Source organism: Symphodus melops (assembly GCF_947650265.1).
Source record: "Symphodus melops genome assembly, chromosome: 8".
Taxonomy (NCBI): Eukaryota; Metazoa; Chordata; class Actinopteri; order Labriformes; family Labridae; genus Symphodus; species Symphodus melops.
The window spans coordinates 17,076,252-17,099,397 of NC_136698.1; the positions used below are offsets into that span (position 1 = coordinate 17,076,252).

Below are 23,146 nucleotides of genomic sequence, written 5' to 3' on the forward strand. Positions count from 1 at the left end.
CAAGATGGAAACAATTTTGTGTGCTCTATATGTTTCTGGATTGGATGGGTTAAAGGTTTAGACCAGGAAGATTGTGCAGATGAAAAGGGGATGTATCAGAGGAGAGGGATAGGAGGAAGGTGATTGGTACATTCAAAGGCGATACAAGAGCAAAAGCTGAAAAGGTGTGGAGGTATCTGCGAGTAGTATGGGCTGGAAGGGTGCAGGGTCCCTAAAAACCAAAAGATGCTTGTATTAGATGAGAGCATGAGATTTTAACTTGTGGAAATAATTCACAAGGGAACTCAGTATGAAGAGATATTCTTCAATTGAGATCATTTAACAAGATATATTTTCGCTTTTTAAATTAAACAAATGTAAGAAATGAGAAAAGTAAAACATAGCTGGATTGAGAGGCAGGACACTCAGGATGGTGGAGCAGAAGAATAGTTGCAAGATCCTTTTACTGGCTCCAAATGGCAGGATGACATGAAGGAAAATAAATCCCCTATTAATCCACATGGCGTGTCCAGGAAAGAGCAGTGTCTACATACACTCCCATATATTTAAAAGATGAGCACTGTGTCTATACAGTGTGTCTAGAATGATGACTGGAGGAGGTGCAAACTGTGTGTTATCAAAGATATCCTCCAATGTCTTGATGGGATCCCCCGAAGATAATACCTCTCGCACGCCTATCTTGTTCTCATGATACAGACTAGTTCTCACAATATATGAATTTTGCTCCATGAATTTTGGACATCACCATGTTCTAGTTCTGTTGTCATAAACACATGTGTTGTAGGACAAAAGGGAGATATTAAAGAGGAACCCTGGAGAACTGAAAAGATGCAGCGCAACAAATTTAACAGGTCTTCGGCTGAAGGCTTGCCATGTCCTTCTGTTGTCACGTTTAGACACTCATCATTTTATCAATGGGACTGATGGGACCTCAAAGCAGGTTGCAATAACACACTCATTGAGATTTCAGATTTCCTAAACACTCAAAGACTCTTTAGCTCAATGACTCTGTTCAGGATCTGAAGCCAGTGATTGGAGAACACAAGAGTAGACATACTTAGGCAGGAAGACATGAAGGATTTGATGACATAATGCAGAGCAGTGGGGGTGGATTCTGGCTGAGTGACCTCACCCAGCCTCCCGCCCTGGGAGAAAGTGAGTACATGAGTGTCGTAAAGACAGTCATTTAACGGACTTAGATGGCCGTACCCACTGTAGCACACAATCCAATTTAAAACGTGGATACTTGAATAATGGGACATCGCTGTCATTCAAGGAGAAGTAAGAAACAGAGGTGATTAAACAAGCACTCACACACATTTTTAATAAAGATGGACAGAATTCAGTGCTTTTTGTCACCTTGGTTTTTTTTTTTGTCTACACCTCCAACTTAACAGTGTTGTTTGTGTTGCCCAAAGGATGATTCTCCCCCATCTCCTCCATATGTGAACAGTTTACCAGTTTTATTCACCTCCCAGGCTTTTGCAGTTCTAGAAAAGTGCAACATTTGGGGCTTAAGCTTAAGTGAAGCTAAAATAGGAAGATTCTTCTGTGATGTCACTCTGATAAATAATGCACGTCTTTGGGGCACATGTCGTGCGAGCTGTTTTTTTCCTCCTCAGTTTCAGATCCTCATTTGTTCCTCCCATGCAGATGTGATTTTGAAAGATGAGTATCTCTAGTTGAAGCCGGTGTGATGTGCAGACATTTCAATGAATGAACGGTCGGCTGACTGCGATAGAGAATAGGAGGATATTCCTTTGGGAATGAAGCACCTCCCCTTTAATCGCTCGGCTGAGTTTAGTCTCGGAGCTGTAGTCGTTCACTTCACTAGTCAAGCACACGTTTTCCGTCAGAGGAGCACAGGAGGATTGCGGGGCTTTTGTTTAGTTCAAGAAAGCTTCTTTTTTTTTTCTTGATTGTGTGGAATAAAAGCGCGAGCACTTCTCTGTGCCGTTTTGTTGTGATCGACATGAAGAATCAAGAAATAAAACGTCAAAAGTGGCCGCAGGACTGAATTGGATTGGTAAGTAGTGTGCTTTCACCTCTCAGCGATCACTCGTGTTTAAATCCAGTGTTTTGGGGAAATGTTTTCAGTGAAAGTTAAAGAAAAAAAAATGCACGTTGCATGGAAAGCTTTTCAAATCAGAACAAAACTAACTGTTGGTGAATTTACAAACGGAAGGTAAGGAAATATTAAATGTATTAACTTATTTGATTCCGCATAGCTTTCAAACTGTCATTCAGTTTTCGCCATGTTTTTTTTTTTTTTTTTTTTTATCAGTTTATAAACCGTAATTGCAGCCTTTGGGCAAAGTCCAGATGGAGATGTTATTGCTCACTGGGTAAAACAAAAGGCGTGCGTAAAGTCCAGCTGCTGGTGCAGTTAAATGTCACACGACTGCATGTAATCGTAGAACTGACTGTGGGTGAGTGGAGAAAATATTACAGCCCCAATGTTACGAGAATCAAGACCTGTGGATTAATCCTGTTCTGATTGTAAAATACTTGTTTATTCCTTAATCTGTTCGTTTACTTGTCCTGGAAACCAAATGGCACCCTGCTTAAACTGAATATATTTCAGAGAATAAACTCAATAATCCACGTGTGTCCTTGTGTGCCCTTTCCTGCAGCTTCCTAGTCCCACTTCATAACTCACTAGAAGCAGAGCTGCTATGGCCAAGTGGCTGAAAGACTACCTGAGCTTCGGCAGCAGGAAGGTGCCTCCTCAGCCGCCCACGCCTGACTACACAGAGAGCGAAATTCTTAAAGCATACCGCCTCCAGAGGGACCTAGACTTTGAGGATCCATATGAGGACTCTGAAAACAGATCCAGAGGCGAGTCTGGGACCTCTGACCCTGCTACACCTGTGTACGGGTCTCCAATGAAGACATCCAGTGTGGATATGAAATCTCCCAAACACAGACTGATAAAAGTGGATTCACAGGAGCTCGGACGCACCAAGATCCTCCTCAGTGCCATCTCTATAGAGGACCAGCAAGAGCCTGTAAGAGCCCCAGTTTCTCAGTGTTTGTAGGTGTTGAGAGCGAAAAGCAGGTGGTGATAGCAGACACTTTTGTATGTGGGTGCTCTCTTGTGAAGTGGAGGAGGCAAGTAAGTGTCTGAGAAGAAAAGCCCTCTCTCATGCAAGGTTTCCATCTCTATGACAGCTTTATTGATCAAACTCCATAAGCAAGTGACTGCTGATGTTTGTCACAAATATGCATTGTTTTCATAAATCACATTACATCCCACGTGGGACATAAATTCGCTTACCCTAGATGGAAGGAAGAATTATTGACGGCTCGAGCACACCATTGAGTCGGAGAGGGTCACAGTCCCATGAGTTTATGTCCTACCATAAATAATAAATGGGGTTTGGTTTTGCAAGCTGAGAGAGCCCCTGTATGCGCACATGTTGGGCACCATATACAGCGCACTGCATGGTGATATGTCATTGGCCACAGGGAGGTATAATTCATACTCTGTCAACGGGACTGCAGTGCTTTCCTTTCTTTGTTCTCTTCTATAGACGGAGAGAAAAGGCAAACAGATGTTGAGCGAGTTGCTGGAGAAGATGCAAAAGTTTTACAAGGAAATGATCTTCACATTCATTCCGCTCAACATATGCTGAGTATGTTAAGGAGAGCTTCAGGCTTTTCAGCGCGGCAGTTAAATCCATGACCTGGCTCATGGAAAATGCTACAAGTGCGAAAGTCCTGAAGTGGATTGAAGAAACAGTCTTAACTCAAGTCGATAGCTCCCCCTCTTTCTCTACCCCTCTCTCCTCCTGCTCTCATTAATTTCCCATGCTCTGTGGGAACATCCACAGTCTAATTAACATTGCAGATTCCTGTGCATCGATAGGTATCCTGTTACTAAAACAACATGGGATTATGATGTAGTTTTTGGAGGGCATGATTGTGACTTTAGCGGAACTGTGTGAAGAGAGTCTTGCTTCAACAATTTTCTTTGTCACAGAGAGAGAAACAAGGGGTGTGTGTGCGGGTGTGTGTGCGTGTGTTTGTGTGTGTGTGTGTCCCTCCATATGGCTGCCTTTGTAGCTGTCAGTATGCCAGCTGACCATTGCTTTCCTCCTGTGCTTGCATAAAGGAACAAATACTCCCCACAACCAAGCAGCACCCTCAATACTCTCTGTGCTCTCCCTATAAAAATCCCAGCTTCTGAACACGGGAAGATTCAGGGTCGTGTGTCATGTTGCTTATTTGTAGCAATAAAGATACAACAGAATTAAATCTTAACAGCTTTTAAGAGGGAGCTATTTTTATCGCTAGTATATCATTGGCTTGGTTTTGTGATGCTGCACACTAAAGGTGCAAATTAAAGTCTTGATTCTCAAGAAGGGTTTTGGCTGTAATCACACTCTGTTATTAGCGTGCCACTGAGCAAGGATATCATTGCCATTTGATTCCTGTGCTGCTCTCTCTATGTTGATGAGCTATTGTGTTTCCAACCGTTCGTCCTTTTAAGCTTTTATAAAAGTTAGGTAGGTAGGATGCATTACCTCAAGTGGAAGTGTGGGTTCTACAAAAAGCGGATGTGAAAACTCTATAAAAGTCCAATTCATTGTAGCATTTGATTATAATTTTAACAGTTTGCACATTTACAGTTCCTGCAAGAAAGATCAATAAAACATGTTTCTTTATGTCTTCATTTATCATAGCAAGCTATGGAAGACGGGATGTTTTTTTTTCTCTACAGGTTTGAGGGAGGTTGTTGTTCTAAAGCAAAAAGCTTTATTTCTTGTGTTTGGTCCTTTAGGTGGTGCCATCAGCCCCACTGGCAGGAGACACAGATTACTCTGACCCGTTCGATGCTCGCTTAGACCACAGGCCAGAACCAGTTTACGGACCTGCTCCCTGCGAGAACAACGGCTACATGGAACCGTACGAGGCCCAGAGGGTCATAACGGGTCAGTGGACTTTTTATAACTCAGCAGTCCAGATGTTTTGTGCCATGCTGTTATCATAGCTGTTTGGATTTAAGTTCCATTTCCTTCATATTTAGAGCCTCTTTCATAGTATTTAAATATGAAGGTGTTTCATTGCCTTTTAGGTTGACAGAATCATCGATTTAAAATATGGACTCTGTTTTACAACTAAAGCACAGCAATAATAAATTACCCTTTTTATGCTTTTTTTACTCTTCTTTTTCTTTCTACTTCTGTAGAGACCTCTATCCTATTTACATTTTCCCAAGTCTTTGTTCTAAAAATACAGGTTTAAAACGCAGTGCCGCTCATTAATTCAACTTTAATGAGTCCATTTGTAAGTAGAAAGCGTTGCATGTTTTTAGTTCATCCCAGGTGGTCTTTTTTTCCTCAGCCTCACAAAATGTCTTTTTTTTTTTACAGATGTGTATCCAGGATCCATTATCAGATCCTCCCTCCTTCTTCCCATTCCCTTCTCTCCCACATCATCCGCTATCGTTTTCCATTTGTCTCTCCTCCCATAACATCTCTGTCTGCCCCTTTGCACTGCACACTCACTGCTCTGTCCCAGTCATTTAGTGTAACCCCCCCACTCCTCCTTCTTCCTCCATTTCTCTTTTCTCCGTCTCTCTTCATCTCGAGGGGCTCTCCTCGGCCCTAAGGGGAGTCTGGCTGTGTCTCTCTCATCTGGCCTCTAGCACACTTTCTGACCTGTCCTCCTCTTTTCTGTCACATATACTGCTTTTTTGCTGATTAAATTAAGTTTATAATGTTAGAATAATAGTGAAAGTGGCATCTTTTTTTTTCTTTGCCCTACTGAGAAGCCTTCAAGAATTTTTTATTTTTTTTTCATTTGCTGCAGCTGGATGAAGCCATTGGAGAGATGAGATTCTTGCTGTAGATGGCAGAGCACTTGGGAAATCATTGTCACTGCTCTTTCTCTGACTTTGAATTGAGCCTGTCACTTCAAGGCTGTCTGTCTGCCTGCTTTTGTCTGTCTGTCTTTCCGTCAGTCATTGCTCAAAACGCAGCACAGTGAAATAGACAGATGTGAGATTGGAATAGTAATTATCTCAACAAAGACTGTCCTGAAAAGAGACAGAATGTACTTTTGGGTCAGAAAAAAACATCTTCAGTTTATTGTTTAGTTTATGTGGACACAACTCATCCATTTCCTGCTCTGTATGCATTAACATGTCCTCATTTCCCTCAATTTCCAACCTCTGCCACCTTTCTGTCAAAGCCCCCCCCCCACACACACACACACAACCTTATGTTTTCCTCTATCATGTTTCCTGCAAATTTCTCATTTTATTTCCCTCCATGGCTGTTTTTATCTCTCAGTCTTCATCTTCTCTATCTCCAGGCTGTGGCTCACACTGCCGGCTCCCAATGCAGGTAGAGCAGCGCTCAGCCCCACTGTGCTTCTGTCTCAATGACTTAACATCAAACGATGACAGAACCCCCCCCCCCCGGTCCTTCCCTCCCATCACCCCGCTCCTCCCCTTTACTTCTTTGCTACTTCCTTCTTCCTCCTGCTTCTCTCTTCTCGCTCGCCTTGCTCCTCCTCTCTCTAAACATTTTCCTCTCCACCCTCTTATTCATAAGCTCTGGGTCTTTCCCCAGGGTCTCCAGTTGGTCGCCATGGTGACTACAGGGTGTCATATAGTGTGAAGGTTAAAGTTTTTCTCTGCTTTTCACCAGTGAACACTTCCATTTAGTCTTTTCATCCTTCTCACATGAATGCATTGCTGCTGGCTGTGTGCACAAAAGATGCATACTCCTTCATTTCCTCCTCCTCCTCCTCTCTTACACCTGTTTTTTAAAAGGTACATTTTTAGGTCAACATATCAAAGTGCCATTGCTTATTGCTGTTGCAGCAGCTAAGAAGCTTTCATTGATGCATTCAGATTTTATCCCTGCGCTTCTGTCAATAATATCAAAGCTTTTTATCTCACGGCCATATTGGTCTCCCCTCAGCCGCCGAAGGTGCTGAGAATTGTTTCTGGGTTGGAAACCACTGGGAATTTAATGAAAATGTTACAAAAGCAACATGACTGCTGTTGTGAGCTATTCCAGATTGCTGCTGGGATTCTTGATGGACATTAGAAGGGGGGCTGGGGTTGTCTACAGTGTTGCTACTCAGCATCTAGCCCAGGGCCTCGTTAAGCCCCCCTATATGAGATTCTGAGCCCATGGCAAGCTGTGCAAACATCATTTCTCGCTCTCCCTTAATTCAAGTCATGTCAGAGCTCAACAGGCATTTTAATTACTTTCTTGTTTAGAATAATGTCAATGTTGTGCATAAAAGAACTTCATGGCTACTGGCAAATGTGATTTCTTTATGCTGTTTATTTTCCTTGCAGACTGGTAGAAAAGCAACACACCCGGAACCATCTTAATTTTTTTGAATGCATGGTCGAATGAATGCTTTTTTTTTGCATATGTATCAACACAGAGCTGCAGCGAGGACCAGGAGGGGGGCGATCCCGAGGTGGGGTGCAGCTCTATGATACACCTTATGAAGATGAGCGAGGCCAGCGCCCTGGTTTTGTGTATGGGGAACCTCACGAGGAGAGTAAGGAGAGCAGCAGGCTGCCACAAGACGACGAGCGACCAGCTGATGAGTACGACCAACCCTGGGAATGGAAAAAGGACAACATCTCCAAAGCTTTTGCAGGTCAGCAGAATAGTTATCACTATATTCTAAACACAAGTGATAAAACATGAAGGCTCTTCTGTTGCCGAGGACTAGATTTGCCTGGATTATCTTTCTTTTTTTCGTTTTTTTTCGTTTTAAATGGCGATATTACATATATTTTCAGAATTTTTTGGGAAGATTCTGTGTTACAAAAACCTCTCGAACTGTTTTGGCTCTGGCTTGCAGCAGCAATGCTAAATAAAACTTTGCCTTTCCAGTACAGTTTACTGATTAGTATAGAGACCAAGTTTCCCCATGGTCCTCTACCTACTCCTGGACAGATGAGTACTCCTTTCTGAATTTCAAACACAAACCTGGAGAAAAAAATACTTTACTGAAGAAAGGGAATTTTTCATTTGCAACAGGAAAAATAGCTCAGAGAGTGCTCAAAGGAGCTGTCATAAAGGCCAAAGCCCTCCCAGGAGATAGCAGAGTGCCTTGCTGCTGATACTTTATCGTGAAACACTCTTCTAACTGTAGTGCCTGCACCCCCATCTCCAAAGCTTTTTTTGTCGGACATGGACTTTCATTCTCAGCTCAAATGACACACCTTCTTGTTACTATTGATTTTTTTTTTTTTTCCTTTCGCACATGTGAAGGACTCGAGTCACAACAACCTCTGAGATGGTCATTAGAGTTGACAGAGACGTCTTGTTTGTGTGTGTGTGTGTGTGTGTGTATAAATGAGAGCGATGCAGTAGGCGTCATTAAGGGCAAGGTTAGCAGTGGCACGCACATCAGGCAAGGTTCAGTCTCTTTTGATTGTCATCACATCAGCAGTATTTTAAAAAATAACTGGCAAACTGCATGCACTATATTTAAAATTGCACAGTCAGTGCATGGCACATCTCATCCAATTATTTCTGTCTACTGGGTGTAATTGAAGAAGGGAGTAAAGAAGTAGTAAGAGAAACAGCGGTAGACTGATGGCTCATTTAGGAGTGGATAGGTGTAAGGCATGCCTGGTCAAGTCCACTTAATTGAGCTGCCTCTGCAAGTCACCGGGGTCAAGGTGATGCGATAATAAATCAACCTCTCCTCCTTTGTACTCCTCTCCATCCCTATCTCTCCTCCCCTTCACCCCCCCCCCCCAAGTTAATTACATGCCTGCATGTGCATGACTGATCAGGTGCTAATAAGAGTCATGGTCAGCAAACCATTCCCTGAACACTCAGGCATACAGATATATATATCCATTCACACCCGCTTCATGCTCAATTCACATGTAACAGAGAGCAGTAGAGAAAGAGAACCCCTAACTTATTTGAAAGTGGAGATAATTTCAAAAGAGGTTCATGACAGTTAATTTAAAAAGCCAACATCACCTCTCACCTACTTGGCACTCCTTCCTTGCCTGTCCGTCGTTTTCTTCTTCTCTGGCTTGTTCTCTTTGTGCAACATACAGTATGCACTCCTGCTGGGTAGCGCTTACAGCACCATTAGAGGAGGCAGTGGAGGAACACGCTCGTGCGGCTCGAGTTGTCTGACCCCTTGTTTTTTCCATTTGGAGTCAGCACTCTGAGCTGGCGTGCTGTCTGTCTGAGCCTACCAGAGCACTGAAGTGTAAACACACAAACAGTATTTTCCATTCTCACATTTAATCCATATTCCCAGACCTACCCGTCGTTGCTAGGCACGACCCACATGTGGGGGAGAATGAAGAGATGGAAAGAGGGGAAAAAGAGATAGAAGGAGGTATGAAACGGAGACAGACAGAGAGAGAGAGAGAACATGTATAAAGAGGCTCCAGAGAAAGCTAGATGGAGAGAGAAATAGAAGGGGACGTCCAAGGTTATGTTTGGTGGCAGCTCAATGGATGTTTGTGAGGGCCCTGTGTTTCAGAGGGGAGGGGCGTCTGGGAGAATTAATGGTCGGAGGGGGCTGTGGCGAGGTGAGGAGATGGGAGAGAAGGGGGGAGTCACAGGGCCATTGTGGCAGGATGCAATCAGTCATGCGCTAACACAGGCACACACTCTCACACATATATACGGCACCACTGCAGCGCTGACAGGGCCGTCCCTGCAGCCCTCCCTCATTCTCCCTGTGGATGTGACACACTCACTCAGATAACCCGCTACAGGGGGCAAAGGGGGGCATCACAATCTGCCGGCAGCCCCTCATCATCACCTTCACACACACACACACTGACACACGTGTGGATTCTCGACTAGGTTTCTCAGCTCTTATTATCAGGCAGCTAATTGAAGTGTGAGAAGAGGTTGTGTGCATGTTGGCACAAATAAGTGTAAGGGTGTGGATGTTGGAGGAGATGGGGGTTGGAGGGGAGGTGGGTGGATAGTATGGCTGCTTCATATAGTGGATGTGTTTGTGCGTCACTCAGAATCTTTTCTAATTATGATTTTTCACGGCTTTTTCATGCTTTTTATACAACCGCCTGCCTGAATCTAATTTCTGGGCTATTCAAATATAATCTAAAATAAGCTTGCCTCAGAAGCATTTTATTTATTCTCATTTTGTATTGGAGTCCACTTCATCCAGCTCAGTGAGGTTGAGTCTTGCATTGCCAGAGGGGTCAGACCTGACAGGCCCCTCTCAGTCAGCAGGGCTTTAATTACAGCGTTTGAAAGCTGTCACAAGTCGACATCATCCACCTCAAATTACAGCACTCATTAATTCCTGGAAGTCAATACATAGTCCAGCAGTGAGATATGGGCCCTGAAGACATTCAGCACCAATTAGTGAGCTAATGGGAGACACAATTTCATTATCTATCCGATGGCCACACCTATGAACAGATGAATGGGGGTTTCATGTTTAGTTTAGTTTTATTCTTCTGTACAGAAGCCTCGGAGTCATTTGATGGAGATGATGGTCGTCTGGTGGAAAATTGGCTACATGATGAGAGAGAGCTGGAACTGTTGATGGGCAAGGTGAATGGAAAGTGAATGAATAACATTGCAACCCCCAGTAATTACTATTATGGTGCCATTGAGCAAAGCACTTATCCTCCACTTGTTCCAGTGCAGCTGCTCATTAGGGAAACAGCAGAAGAGTGGAGCTATAGAGAAAAGCTGCGGGGTGTGAATGTGTGCATCATTCAAGCAAAAGGATGGTGGAGAATATGTTTTTTTTTTTTCATTTGGGTTCAGGTAAACTGTTTTTAGAACTTAAAAGGAAGTGAAGCAGGATAACTATGTGGGGGTTATGTCAGTTGGTTGGACAGTCCACTACTCTGGTCTGGACTGAGAAATCTTAATACTTGCTGGACAGATTGACATGCAATCGTGTGCAGATGTTTGTGCTCCAGAGAGAATAAATCCCTCTGACTTCAGTTGGGAGTCCCCACAATATAATCATCTTCATATTTGAAACAGACATTCATACTCTCCTCAGGATGAATTGTCAAACTAGGGTAATCCCATTGAATTTTTTTCAGATCAGTATTAAGATCAAATAAAATGTCCAACACTTTGCTTTAAGAGCCAGTTTCTGCAGCACTACACAGACCCACCAGCTAATTGGCAAATGAAAGCATTGCTAACAGCTAAGCATTTAGCTCAAAGAGCATTTATTTCTGTGTGACCTAACAGAGTCACAGGTTGGGCTTTAAAATCTATCATGACACAAAACTGGAATGGAGCAAAATTGTTGCTGGTGATTTTTATGAAAGAAAGGAAATACTTTCTCAAAAATATGAAAACAATATTTGGAGACCAAAAGCAAGATAGATAGATTGGATTGCTTTATCTTATTCTGGTAAGATTGATACTTCAAGATGCTTCATAATGCAAAAGAAGGAAAGTTTAGCAAAGCTTGCAGAGACCTTGACAGATGGTCAATGCTTGTATTTGTGTTATGTCTGGTTGCCTGGATACATGTGCTCAGAAAAGACAGTAACAGGTTTCCTTGTGTATTTTGCACGCGTGTGTGCCCCTAGGAGACAATAAATGTATGTTTGTGTGTGCAGACGAACATGCGAGAAATGATTAGATTTTCTTTTCTGGTGAGGTGCTGCTCTCCTTTCTCTAAACAGGCCCTGGGGGCATCTGAGCAGACTCTTCATCACTTCACTGGCACATTTTCTTTTTTTTCAACCTTTGCTGCTTTGCTTCCTTCCTTCACCTTCACTGACATCGGTATAAAGAAAGGTCCTTTTTCATTCCCTTTTTTCCCATTGAAAGAAAGGTGTCGGGAGGCTAGAAGTAGAGTAGGGTAAAAGAGAGGGATAGGAGCGGGAAAATGGAAAAAATAGATAATGACCCACTTCGAAGAAGATAAGTGAGAGAAGAATTTCAATATAAAGGAAAGACGTGAGAGCAGCATGAAGCCAAAGGATGATGGATGTCATGAAAGTAAGCAAAACCAATATACAGACGTAGATATTTCCCTTGATCATAAAAATGAAATGGCATGAATTGAATAAAGAGGAACTACAATGGATGTGTCAATGTGTTTTATCCTTCACTGGCATAAGGTGTTAATCGTCTGTCCTTATGGGGGGCATTTTGCCCAGCAGAAGGTCTTTGTGTACTGAGAGAGACGGGATGCCGTTTGAAAAACAGATGTCTTCATTAATGGACCTAATCAAGCTGTTCTATTGTCTTTGTCTGCTCCTCTTATAATTCAACAACAGAGAAAACAGCTGGTGTGCTTGAAAAGTCAGTAATCTTTCACTCATGGCGATGCGTCCTGTGTGCAACACAGAAAAAAAGCCGAAGTGTGTGCACTCCCTTCCCCCTCAGATCATTTCTGGTAATTGTTAGCAGGTATCTCAGGCGCCAGACACATGTGGCATTTTGGCAGACCCAAGTCCACTGAATTGCTGTCACCTGTATAATCAGCTGTGTTTAATTGGGAGACAGGTCTGATCTAAGTAACACTCCATAGTGTAGTAGATTTGAAGTACAAAATAAAATAAGCTCTGAGCATTGATGATGGTGTGCCTTTGTCAGTAAGCCATTAGTGCATCTCATTGTCCTGCATTGGAGAACAAAGCACTAACAGCCCTCTAGTGTTACAGATCCACAGGTTTCCATTAGAAGTGAATGGAGGCCAGATGTTGCTCGTAAATGAGTGACTTTTGTCTGATTGGGTGTGTGTCCGTGTTTGTGTTAGCTTGGTATCCAGGCTTTTGTCGTCCAAGTTGGATGTATTTTTTTGTTGTGTGTATGTTCAGCATTGAGAGCAGTTCAAATGTCATTCCCTTATAGATTCTGATAGTTCTTACACAAACTGGGCAGTCACTTAAAAGTAGACGCAGCAATATGAACTCATGTATTTAATATTATTTTATTCTGCCTTTTAGATGTCTGTCCACTAGTGGCTGTGTCTGTTATGTGATTGTGTTTGTCTGTATCAGGCCATGGTTACACATGTAGATGGTATGCACTGCACTAATGTTCAGTACAAATGAACTCATTTTGCTTACATTATCTTCATACGTTAGATCAATATGTAGTAATGTGCTACTAGGTGTAATGAAAATAAAATCTACTTTAACCTGGGTTCAAAAGATGAGGAATCTTGGATACTTAAGTTAAGGGTGAGAAATGCTGTGTAACTTTACCATATGAAATAAAACCCATGATAGATACCCATGGAGAATATAAAATGCCCTTAAAAAGGTTACGAGTAGGATTTATGTTCCATTCTGTGTGCATTTAACCTCTTATCATTCTTCACTACCGCTGTCAGACATCATCCCATTGTCGTATTCTTCTTTTATCCCACTGTCATTTAACCTCGCTTCACGTTAAACTGATTGATGAAATAAGAGTGATCGTAAGGAGTCTTGAGGTAGTGCAATTGTGAGTCAAATTAGCAGGGAAAACTGTTTAGTGGTGTCATTTTTTAAACAGAAAATATATCTATATTTGGCAGCATTTGATAAATGTATCAAACAGGCTAGGGCAGCGATTTTCCCATATTGCTATTTTGACTCAACACTGGAGAGGAACCTTGATGGAATTTTCTCTTTTTGTGTATAGCAGCACTACCTGAGCTTATCTCTACCTCAGATGGCCGTGCACATTTATGATCTGGGATAAATTTCCTTGGCTGCTCTATTCTCTCTCTCTTTCTCTCTCTCTCTCTCTCTCTTTCTCTCTCCCGCCTTCACTTGGTTTTCTGAGCTTCTCATTTACACCCCTCACTTTCCATGTGTCTGTCTCAGTTTTGCTCGAGAATACGAGGTGTGAAATGTGTTTTGCTGGCGAGTGGACAGGCAGCAGAGTGTGGCAGTTGCGGTTGCTACGGTGTGTCAGGTGGATGTGTGAGCGCACACTTGTGTGTTTGCGTGCGTGTCTCCCATTGAAGGGGTGCGAGGCCACACTTTCATCCTGGCTTCGGCGGAGGTGCGGCCCGCTCCAGATGGGGCCATTGTACTGCACCATGCATCAATAATTCACGGAGAGCCACAGAAAAGTGGCGGAGTGTGTCTGCCTGCTCAATAATTAACCAGGGAGGGAGGGAGACATGTATGTACAGCCTGGGTCTCTCTCAAACGCCCATTCAAATGGCCTTTGATGTCGCCGGCCTTGGGAGTCTTTGGATTTGTCGGCTCATTAAGACATCACCCCTCTTTTCCTTTTATTTGTTTTGTAATCCGTTTTGGCTGTGAGCGGAAGCTGAATGCAAGGTGTGAAAGAAGCGAATTGCATAATGTGTCTGTGTGTAAGGCTGCTGTAATGACTGACATGGTATATAAAGAGCTATTTTTAGCTCTGTCTCATGTTCCACCTTCTGCTGCCCTCCTACTGTAGGTAGGACCGCGAATAAAGTCGTGATCGACCCCCACACTCCTGTCAGACTGTGAGTCCCAGTGCACAAGTTGTCACGTTTTGTTTCTGTCTCCTGCTAGTAGACAACTCTTTAAAGTAGATTCGCTCAGATGGCTATAAATAATGCAGCTCTGACTTCAGATTATTTTTCTTCAGTCCTATCACACTTAACTTATTTTCACTCAGGGAGAGGAAGGAGGAGTATGACTACACTGTTTCTTTTCATGATATGAGGTATGGCCTACTACATTTCATGACAACACAACCCTGCCTTTAGCTCCCACATGCTGCCTCACTTCTCTCTTCCACATATCACATCACTCTCTCTCTCTCTCTCACACATTAAATCTTGCACCTGATTTTGCTCCCATTTCTGAATCATCACCACTTCTCTTGTACATCTTCCACAACTTAACTTTTCTTCAAACTCCATCTGCTGTTTTTCTCACTCTGTCGCACAACTTTTTTTTCCCCTCTCTCCTCCTCCCCCCCTCTACTAGAGATGAGGGAGTTGTTGGAGTGTCCCTGGCCTGCCCCAGTGGGTCAGATGGAGGAGGAGCACCCCGTCAGAGAGCAAGGTGACCTCCCACCCTAAACACAACCTAAACCACCAACCCCTTTTCTGCCGTCCTTTGTCACCCCAAACACACACATAAGCTTTGCCACTCTGACCTTCATGACCTAAGCTGTTGTCCTACATCTGCTCTACCTCAACCCTAAACAGCCTGCATCTGCACCACCTGCATCTGTCCCTGCCTGCAGGGGTTGTTGGGTCATCAGGGGTTGTTTTTGTTTTATTTAAAACACTCCCATGTTTCGCTCTTGTATCAGCCATGCGTATAAAGCAACTTAGAAAGAAGAGCGTCTGCCTCGTTAGTGTCAGCGAACTAAGTAGTGAGATGGTAACCTTAATGTTTAATTGAAAGTTCTTCTTTTTCTCTTTTTTACTAAAGACAGCCTTTAAATCTAAGTCTATTTTTTCTTATTGTTTTGAAGATACTAAAAAAGTATGTTATACTTATTAAAGCTCCTGTGAGTAACTTTGTGTTGATTTGGCGCCACCTCTGGACAACAAAGTACATCTAATGTCTTTGCGAATTTCTTCCCATACATGCTTCTTCTACCAATGAAACTAATCCCACATGGAGGATATTTGTTGTGTAAAACTTAAAAAGAGGTTATTTCTTTAGTGTGTTATATGTATTTTGTCTGAAATCTACTACCCGGGAGCTTTAAAAATGACCTTATAGAAATAATCATGCTGATGGTCTTGTTTGAATTCGTAGCTCATGCATAATCAGTATTCATTTCAGGCCACTTACAGGAAATTTAAATATATATATATATATCTGTAACTGTTTTGGTATCACAGCATCAAACAGAAGTCCTGGGCACCCAATAATTGTTGTTTTAAAATACCATAGATTGCAGGCAGATTTCTTCACACTTTTTTTTTTTTTTAATGTTACAAAAACAGTGTTCTTTCACTCGAGGTAACATTTGGTAAAAAAATAAAACATAAAATCTGTATTTTTTTTCAAGCTGCAGCACTCTTCGATTACTATCAATGTCTGATTTTATGAAGATTGTTTTGTTGTTCAAACATATGGTATCAAAAAAGTGTCACAATTTTGTCAAGCTTGTTTTCTCCATCAACAAAAGAGTGTGTTGAATCTACACTGTTGTCTTATCTAAAACAAAGAAGTGTGAAAGAGTCAGTCAGGGAAAACGCCAACGTCCAGTCTCTGCGCTCAGAGACGCAAAACAATGTTGATCATAGTATTTGTGAAGACACTGGTAGTTTAACAGCAGCAACCTGCTCTCATCTACTTCTACTGCTCTGTCAGAGGTCCCTCTGCATCATGCATGGTTTTGCAATAGCCGGATGTCTCCTGTTTACTCAACTCTTGCTGTGAGGTTTAATCCCTTTTGATCATAGGACCGTGTAAATACCATGACTCACTTTTTCTGTCCCCCTTCTGCCAACAGTGCAGTTTGATGGCGCTGAATGGGAACGCTCCTCGTCACCCACAGACAGGTTGCGTCCTCTGGGGCCCAGGTCCAGCCCACTGGCAGGAGGGGGGATGAAGTTTCGAATGCCGCAGGAAGCACTGTCCATGGTTGGGGAGAGAGTGGACCCAACTCTGCCTCTGGAGAAGCAAGTGTATGTATGCAATCTGCTGTTAAACCCATAGACGGCTACATTTCCACATATCAGTATGTGACACTGTAGAGTAGACCACTCTCCTGTTAAGGTTTTATCAGATGAAGAGGCCTATGAATATAAGTTAGGATAAGGATATTATACTGTTTCAGAAGCCGTTTGAAGATATTCTAGTCAAATAGTTGATGACATTAAAAAGTGCCCATGTTCCCAAGAACATTTGCACATTGGATGCTCCAAGATGCTTAAAATCCTGAGATCATACTCAAAGCCTTGGCATTTAAATACATTAAAAAAAACATGGTTGTGTTTTTTACTGAGCAGCACTCATCAGATCCGACAAAACTGCAAAAGGTTAGAATAAGGACTAATTAAGTCAGAGCATTAGAAACACACCGTTCCTCTGGTCTTGTAATTTCAGACATCATTGGTGTAATTTATGTGCAGTTTCTGTGCAAATAAAGTGCTGCTTCCTTAATGAAATCCAAGCATATTACACCCCTTAAGCACACATTTGCATGCGCACACACTTTGTTTGAATCGCGAACACATACTTGCACGTATGCACTTGAGAATGTCAGTTAATTATTATGCCCCATTACACCCTGATGATCTCTGAAGGGCTGTGAGAGATTTGTGTTTTCCTTCAAGTCTGTCATACACAGAGAAACCTCATAAATGTCAACATTTAGGCTTCAGCATATCTGGCCAAATCATGTAAGAGGAAATTTCAAAAGCACATTTATAATTTGGCAAATATTTGAGTGATTGAGTGATGTATTATGACTAAAACCCATTGCAATCCAATCAGTATTAAGTAGACTCTGTTTCTAGGGTTAATTAGGTTTGTTACCATGCTTGCACAAAAAGCTACTAGTGTAAAAATGGTCAACATAAATTGTTTAGTATATTGTGTTGTTTAGTATACGATGTGACGTAATCAGTTAAAGTTACTATCAAAGCTGGAGCTACTCACATGGCTGTAGACTATATGTTTCATAATTTTGAAACAAATAAACGTTATCATTCTTGTGTGTCTGTGCGTGTCTTTTTCCATCAGATGGTACCACGGTTCACTGTCGCGTTCAGAAGCAGAGTCGCTGCTGACGCTGTGTAAAGAGTGCAGCTACCTGGTGAGAAACAGTCAGACCAACCGCTCTGACTACTCCTTGTCCCTGCGGTAAGATATAGATTTAGATTCTCCAATAAACATCCCTTGCACTCATTTCTTGTGACTGTGTGCAAAAAGTGGGTGAAGTCACCTGAGCATTAGATCTCAAATTGCAGGCTCCCCACCCCCCCACCCCCCTTCTTGCCTCATACCCACTCTTGATCACCGCAGCACTGATTCCTCTCCCGATACTCATTTGCAGGGCACAATACTGCTTATCTGGTCAAATCTCTCTCTTGTAATTACGACAATGATCCATCGTCCCAGCCTCACCCTGCTCTACCATCATGCCTCTCTTCCCTCCCCATCCTTGGACCCCCCCCTCTCAGTGGCCTTCCTCCTCTGCCCCCAGCAGGCTTTCTAAGTGGTAATCAGGCAGGTAGAGCACACTTCAGTGCACACATCATCCTCCCCATAATCACTAATGAATATGAATCACCTTCAATGGGCCACACAAGAAGGGGATAGGGGACTGTTGACGGGGGAGGGGGGAGGGGGGGTGCCTCTGTTGTGCTGACATATAAACAAGCTCATGTATTACTCATTTACATGGGTAGAGTGAGTTTGACACACACGCACACTGGCTCATGCAACAAGGTCACTACTGGAACTGGTTTCCCACTTGGTGCGTGAGAGGTTTGGAAAATCTTTTGCAAAAAAAAAAAAAAACCTATCATCCGTGCATATTTGAAGATTTATAGGTTGAAGCTGTTTTACATTAAAGTAGACCTTAAAAGTTTTACAGAAAGCAGTGCAGCTCGTCAATATATATCACATATTGACGACCTTCGACAGAGCTTTTTAAATTGGTGGAATATTTTCAAGTGCCTCTGATTACTGGATGAGTCATCGACGATCATTCTTATCATTGTTGAAATATATTTTGCAGAAAACGGCAGACAAATTCACTTTTGACACTGGAACACTGGAAATTGTATTTTTTCATTTCATGGACCTTTAGTCTAAATTTGGTCAATGTTGTCTATGATGTTTTTACATCATGTAGAATCATCAGCATGTTTCAAATGTGTCTCCTTTTATCAGTGTGTCATATGCAGAAGTCCAAGCATACCTACAGACAATACCCTTGAATGTAATCTTGTGTCAGTTATTCCGTCATGTCTTAGTCTAAACTGAAAGTAGCAGGACGTACGCCTTTATCAGGCTGTTGTGACTGGTTTGCTTCACAAAACTTTATTTTACGAAGGTCAAAGGAGAGCAAGTTTTATAAATGTTGATACGTCCTTTTTAATTTTAAGAGACAACGGTTAAACTCCAAGAGCTGGCGTTCCTTGGAAAAGGGAAGCATACCTTGTAATCAGAGTGTGTGAGGGTTGATGAAGGTTGTTTAATTAATGGAGACAAAAATGCTGAGCTACTCTAAAGTGAGTCACCACTGAAACAGACAGGCCCGCCAGATATAACCCCACATAAATATTTATGAAAGACTGAGGCACTGGTAGGTTCTAATGTAGCATGAGACACAAAGAAACTCTCCAAAAACAAACAGGAGTGAATGAAAGCACTCATGCTGAAGCATCCAGGCCAGTGGGATGATCTTACTCTGCTTGCTGTTTGTCAGTTTTTAGTCACTGTGAGCCATTTGCTTTCACTGCTCTTCAAAATTTAATTTGGTTTACTAGAACAATGACAATTATAGTGACCGTTCCAGCCCTTGTCTTTTCCTCTGCTTCTATAATTAGATTTTCATTATGACTGGCTGGCTGGCTTTTAAAGGGGAAGTCCTGTAGTGGCCGCCTCGCACTTAAAGAAAAGCGACCAGTGTGTTTCTCTCGGCTAAAACACTCCTCGTTGTCCAGTGTTCTTCATTTTTGCTCTCTCTATGTTTTTCTTTCCTCTATGTGCCGTGACAAAGCCCACTATCATAATAGCCCTGCTGTCATTTGTGGCAGGCTGTTCAATCTTGTTTAGAATTGGGATCTCAAAGGGCACGAAAATAAGTGAACATAAATCTCGGCTGTCTTTTTCTCTTTCAATATATTTCAAATTGTGTTGAAGGTAACGTGCTGCTTATGTGTCCCTTATTTCATGTCATTGCTCCTTTTTACTTTCTTCTTTTGGGATCTCTCCTGCTCTTTTTTTCCTGTGTGTCCATCTTTTATTTATTATTCTTCTTGTCGTTTTTTTCCCCCTCCTCTCAGGAGCTGCCAGGGTTTCATGCACATGAAGTTCACAAAGTGCAAAGACGGAAAGTATGTGCTCGGGCAGAACAGTCCTCCGTTTGACACCATATCAGAGGTCATCCACTTCTACACCACACACAAACTCCCGATCCGAGGAGCCGAGCACCTGTCTCTGCTGTTCCCCGTGCTTGTGCAGACACTTTGACTGACCCTGAACCTCCTCCTTGAACTCCAGGCTTTTATTGTGATCAGACACTTGAATGTTTTTTTAAGCTTTCCCCAGCTGAGAAAAAGGTTCTCTGTTCCCTTGTTGGACTGCTACTTTTGATGACTCAAATGCCCTTTACCTACCACTGCTTTTGTACCTGTGCCAAAAGTCTCGTAACACCCAGGGGATTGATTTACATGAATTGCAGTACCTGAACTTCAGGCTACCCCTCTCTCATCTTCTCGCTGAGCAGTTATGGGCAGACTTCAGGACATATGAAATGTTTTCCAATTTCAAATGTATTTCTGACTGAAATTCAGAGGACACTAGCAGAGCTGTACCTAAGAGAGGGTATGTAAATTGCGAATGTACTGATGCCCCAGTTTACAGAAGACCTACAGAAGATCGATTACTGCTGTTTCCACAAAAACACCTCACTCACACTTGTCAATATATTGCTGCTGTCAGGTGAAAACCTTGCTTGTCGTTTATTCTCCAAGCAATAAATTGAATTGCTGTGTATGAGATGAAAAAACAAAGCGTTTTGTAATTTCTGGGGGGGAATCAAAATTTCCATCGAAATATGTACATTTATTTTTAAAGATTTAAGGTTTTTACCAACAGCACTTATATTTCCGATGCTTTTCTACACAAAGCCACAGCTGTTCATTTTCTTTTAGCCTGCTCCGTACTGTCATGCTGCTTTACATTCACACCAATGACTGTATATGATGGTGGATGGCATGTCTCCTCCTCTTCCCTTTCAACAAACAGGAGGCCAAAAATCCCTTTCAATTCATGTGAGACTTTGCCACGGCCTTAACGTCCCATCCTTTCCACTAACTGAAACACACATTTAACTTACCGATAAGACCTCAAAGATCACTCAGCTCAGGAAAGAACAGAGCAGCTTCTTGTGTGCGTTTGAACTAGACGCGCTCTGTTATGATGCTTGTGGTCGTAATATTTCCTCCCGCCATTCCTCCTCTGCATCCAGTGCACACAACGCTGTCAATTATGATGTTTTACCCCTTTTCATAGCATCATATAACTAATTAGTCTGAGAGTTTTCAATCAAATTCCACAATCTGGCATAAATCAACTGGAGAGGAACATTTCTTTTATGTGTATTTGGATTTTGTAGTTTGACCCACTTCCTATCTGTTAACATGGAGACGGCAGAGTTTAGGACCTACCCTGCAGACAGTCAAAAGGGGGAGATCGAAATGTTTTGGCTTTACTTTTGGGAGCTGTCATGTTGTCCATATTTGTATGCAGTCTTAAGTTGGCACATCTCTGTGTTACATGTTGATTGTTAATGTTAAGCAACCGAGAACCTGTGTTGTATCAGTACTTGTGTTGACCTTGCTGACCTGTAGCTCTTGTTGGTTTCTTACTTTGCATTAGGTAGACATTGCTTTGTTTGATAAAAAGCAACCTGTCAATGCTGACATTGTCTATAGCTGAAGATAATGCATTCTAATCAGTAAATAGTGATTTTTTTTCTATCAACAAAAACTAAAAAAAGGTGTAGGCCACATTCTCACTTTCTACTTATTTTGAGCTGGCAAATGTATCCAGTGATGGTTGGTATGAGATAAATGTTTGCCATCTTGGATTGGTTTCATTGTCATCTGCAAAAATCAGTTTAGAGCCAAAACATTTGAAACTTGAAATTCATTATGACCAGGTATTATTTGAGTCATTGTTACTCTATACAAATGTCTATATTGAAGAGTTGATTGTTTGTTCCCATATTGGATATTTTCTGCAAGTAAAATGTGAAAGGATGTTTAATTTACCTCTTGTGTTGAAACATTTCATCTGAGTGTTTCTCTGCATCCAGATCTTGAAGTTGATCAGTGGCTCCCAACCTGGGGGGGGACTAAATATGATTTTTTTAAAGATACCTTTGTTAATTTACCACCAAAGCACCTTGTAAACCTATAACCTGTGAGTGGTATCAACATCCTACAAAAAGGTCACATTAGGTAGCCTACAGTACTTTAGATACGCACTCACTCAGATTGTCTTTTGTTTGACTCAAAAAGAAAACACACCCAAAAATTCAGAAATGATCTGATTTCATTCAATCGCCTCATTTTCAACACAGAAAGAAGGAAAAGAGACACAAAGGACTTGGCAAGATTGTGTGCTGCGCACACTCAGACGCACACACACTTGCTCTGCTTCATCCATTAACAGCACGGCTGGGAGGGAGAGGGTGAGGACTGTTGGAGGGAGGGGGGCTGAGGGGCGGTAAGGCAGCCCTCATTATTGGGGCTGCATTGCTCTGAAAAGCACTGGGATTGCTTTCATTACGGAGCCAAATGAAATAGCAGGGGCTGATTACCCGCGTGACGGAGAGAGGAGACAAGCTGGATCACTCTCTATTTGGGAGAAAAGAGTGAAGGGAAGGAGGGAAAAGATAGGAGGGAGGAGGGAGACGCTCCCTGTCTGTACTTCTCCTACAAGACTTGGAACAAGTGTGTTTGTGTGCATGTGTGGGTGTTTGTGAGTGTAAGCGAGAAAGACGGAGACATGGAGGGGGGCTGCTATAGTCCCATTTTTGAAACATGGCTCCCCAGGGAGAAATATGAATAATAACGACAGAGGAACTGCTGCATGTAGAAATCAAACAAACAGCTCTTACCTTTTGTCTGCTCAGTGTTTCTAAAAGTGAATTTTAAACTCTATTTTTAGATGTACATTCATTTTATGTGAGTTGGAACAAATGACACCTTCCTCCCAGCATTTTAAGTTTATGTGTGTGTGTGTGTGTGTGTGTGTGTGTGTGTGTGTGTGTGTGTGTGTGTGTGTGTGTGTGTGTGTGTGTGTGTGTGTGTGTGTGTGTGTGTGTGTGTGTGTGTGTGTGTGTGTGTGTGTGTGTGTGTGTGTGTGTGTGTGTGTGTGTGTGTGTGTGTGTGTGTGTGTGTGTGTGTGTGCAGCTGTCATATCAGAATCGGGGTGTGTGTAATGTCAGATCTGGCAGCTATGTGGTGACGGCAGCTGTTAATTCATCAGACGGGCTCAGAGGAATGAACACCTGTGATCAGTACATAGCGA

At 42.3% G+C, this 23,146-nt stretch overlaps 1 protein-coding gene across 2 annotated transcripts; it reads left to right on the forward strand.

Moving 5' to 3' along the window:
- Positions 1 to 1,684: 1,684 nt before the first annotated feature.
- On the forward strand, positions 1,685 to 21,881 carry shdb (Src homology 2 domain containing transforming protein D, b). Of its 2 annotated transcripts, XM_079349693.1 has the most exons (8): positions 1,685 to 2,026; positions 2,634 to 3,008; positions 4,784 to 4,934; positions 7,411 to 7,632; positions 14,894 to 14,971; positions 16,383 to 16,557; positions 17,618 to 17,737; positions 19,891 to 21,881. In XM_079349693.1, the coding sequence occupies exons 2-8, from the start codon at positions 2,676 to 2,678 to the stop codon at positions 20,075 to 20,077; spliced, it is 1,266 nt and encodes a 421-aa protein (XP_079205819.1). In that variant the 5' UTR covers positions 1,685 to 2,026; positions 2,634 to 2,675; the 3' UTR covers positions 20,078 to 21,881. The 2 variants fall into 2 exon arrangements, with proteins under 2 accessions (XP_079205819.1, XP_079205820.1); XM_079349694.1 differs by lacking the exon at positions 14,894 to 14,971 and having other exon boundaries at positions 1,687 to 2,026.
- The last annotated feature ends 1,265 nt before the right edge of the window (positions 21,882 to 23,146 follow it).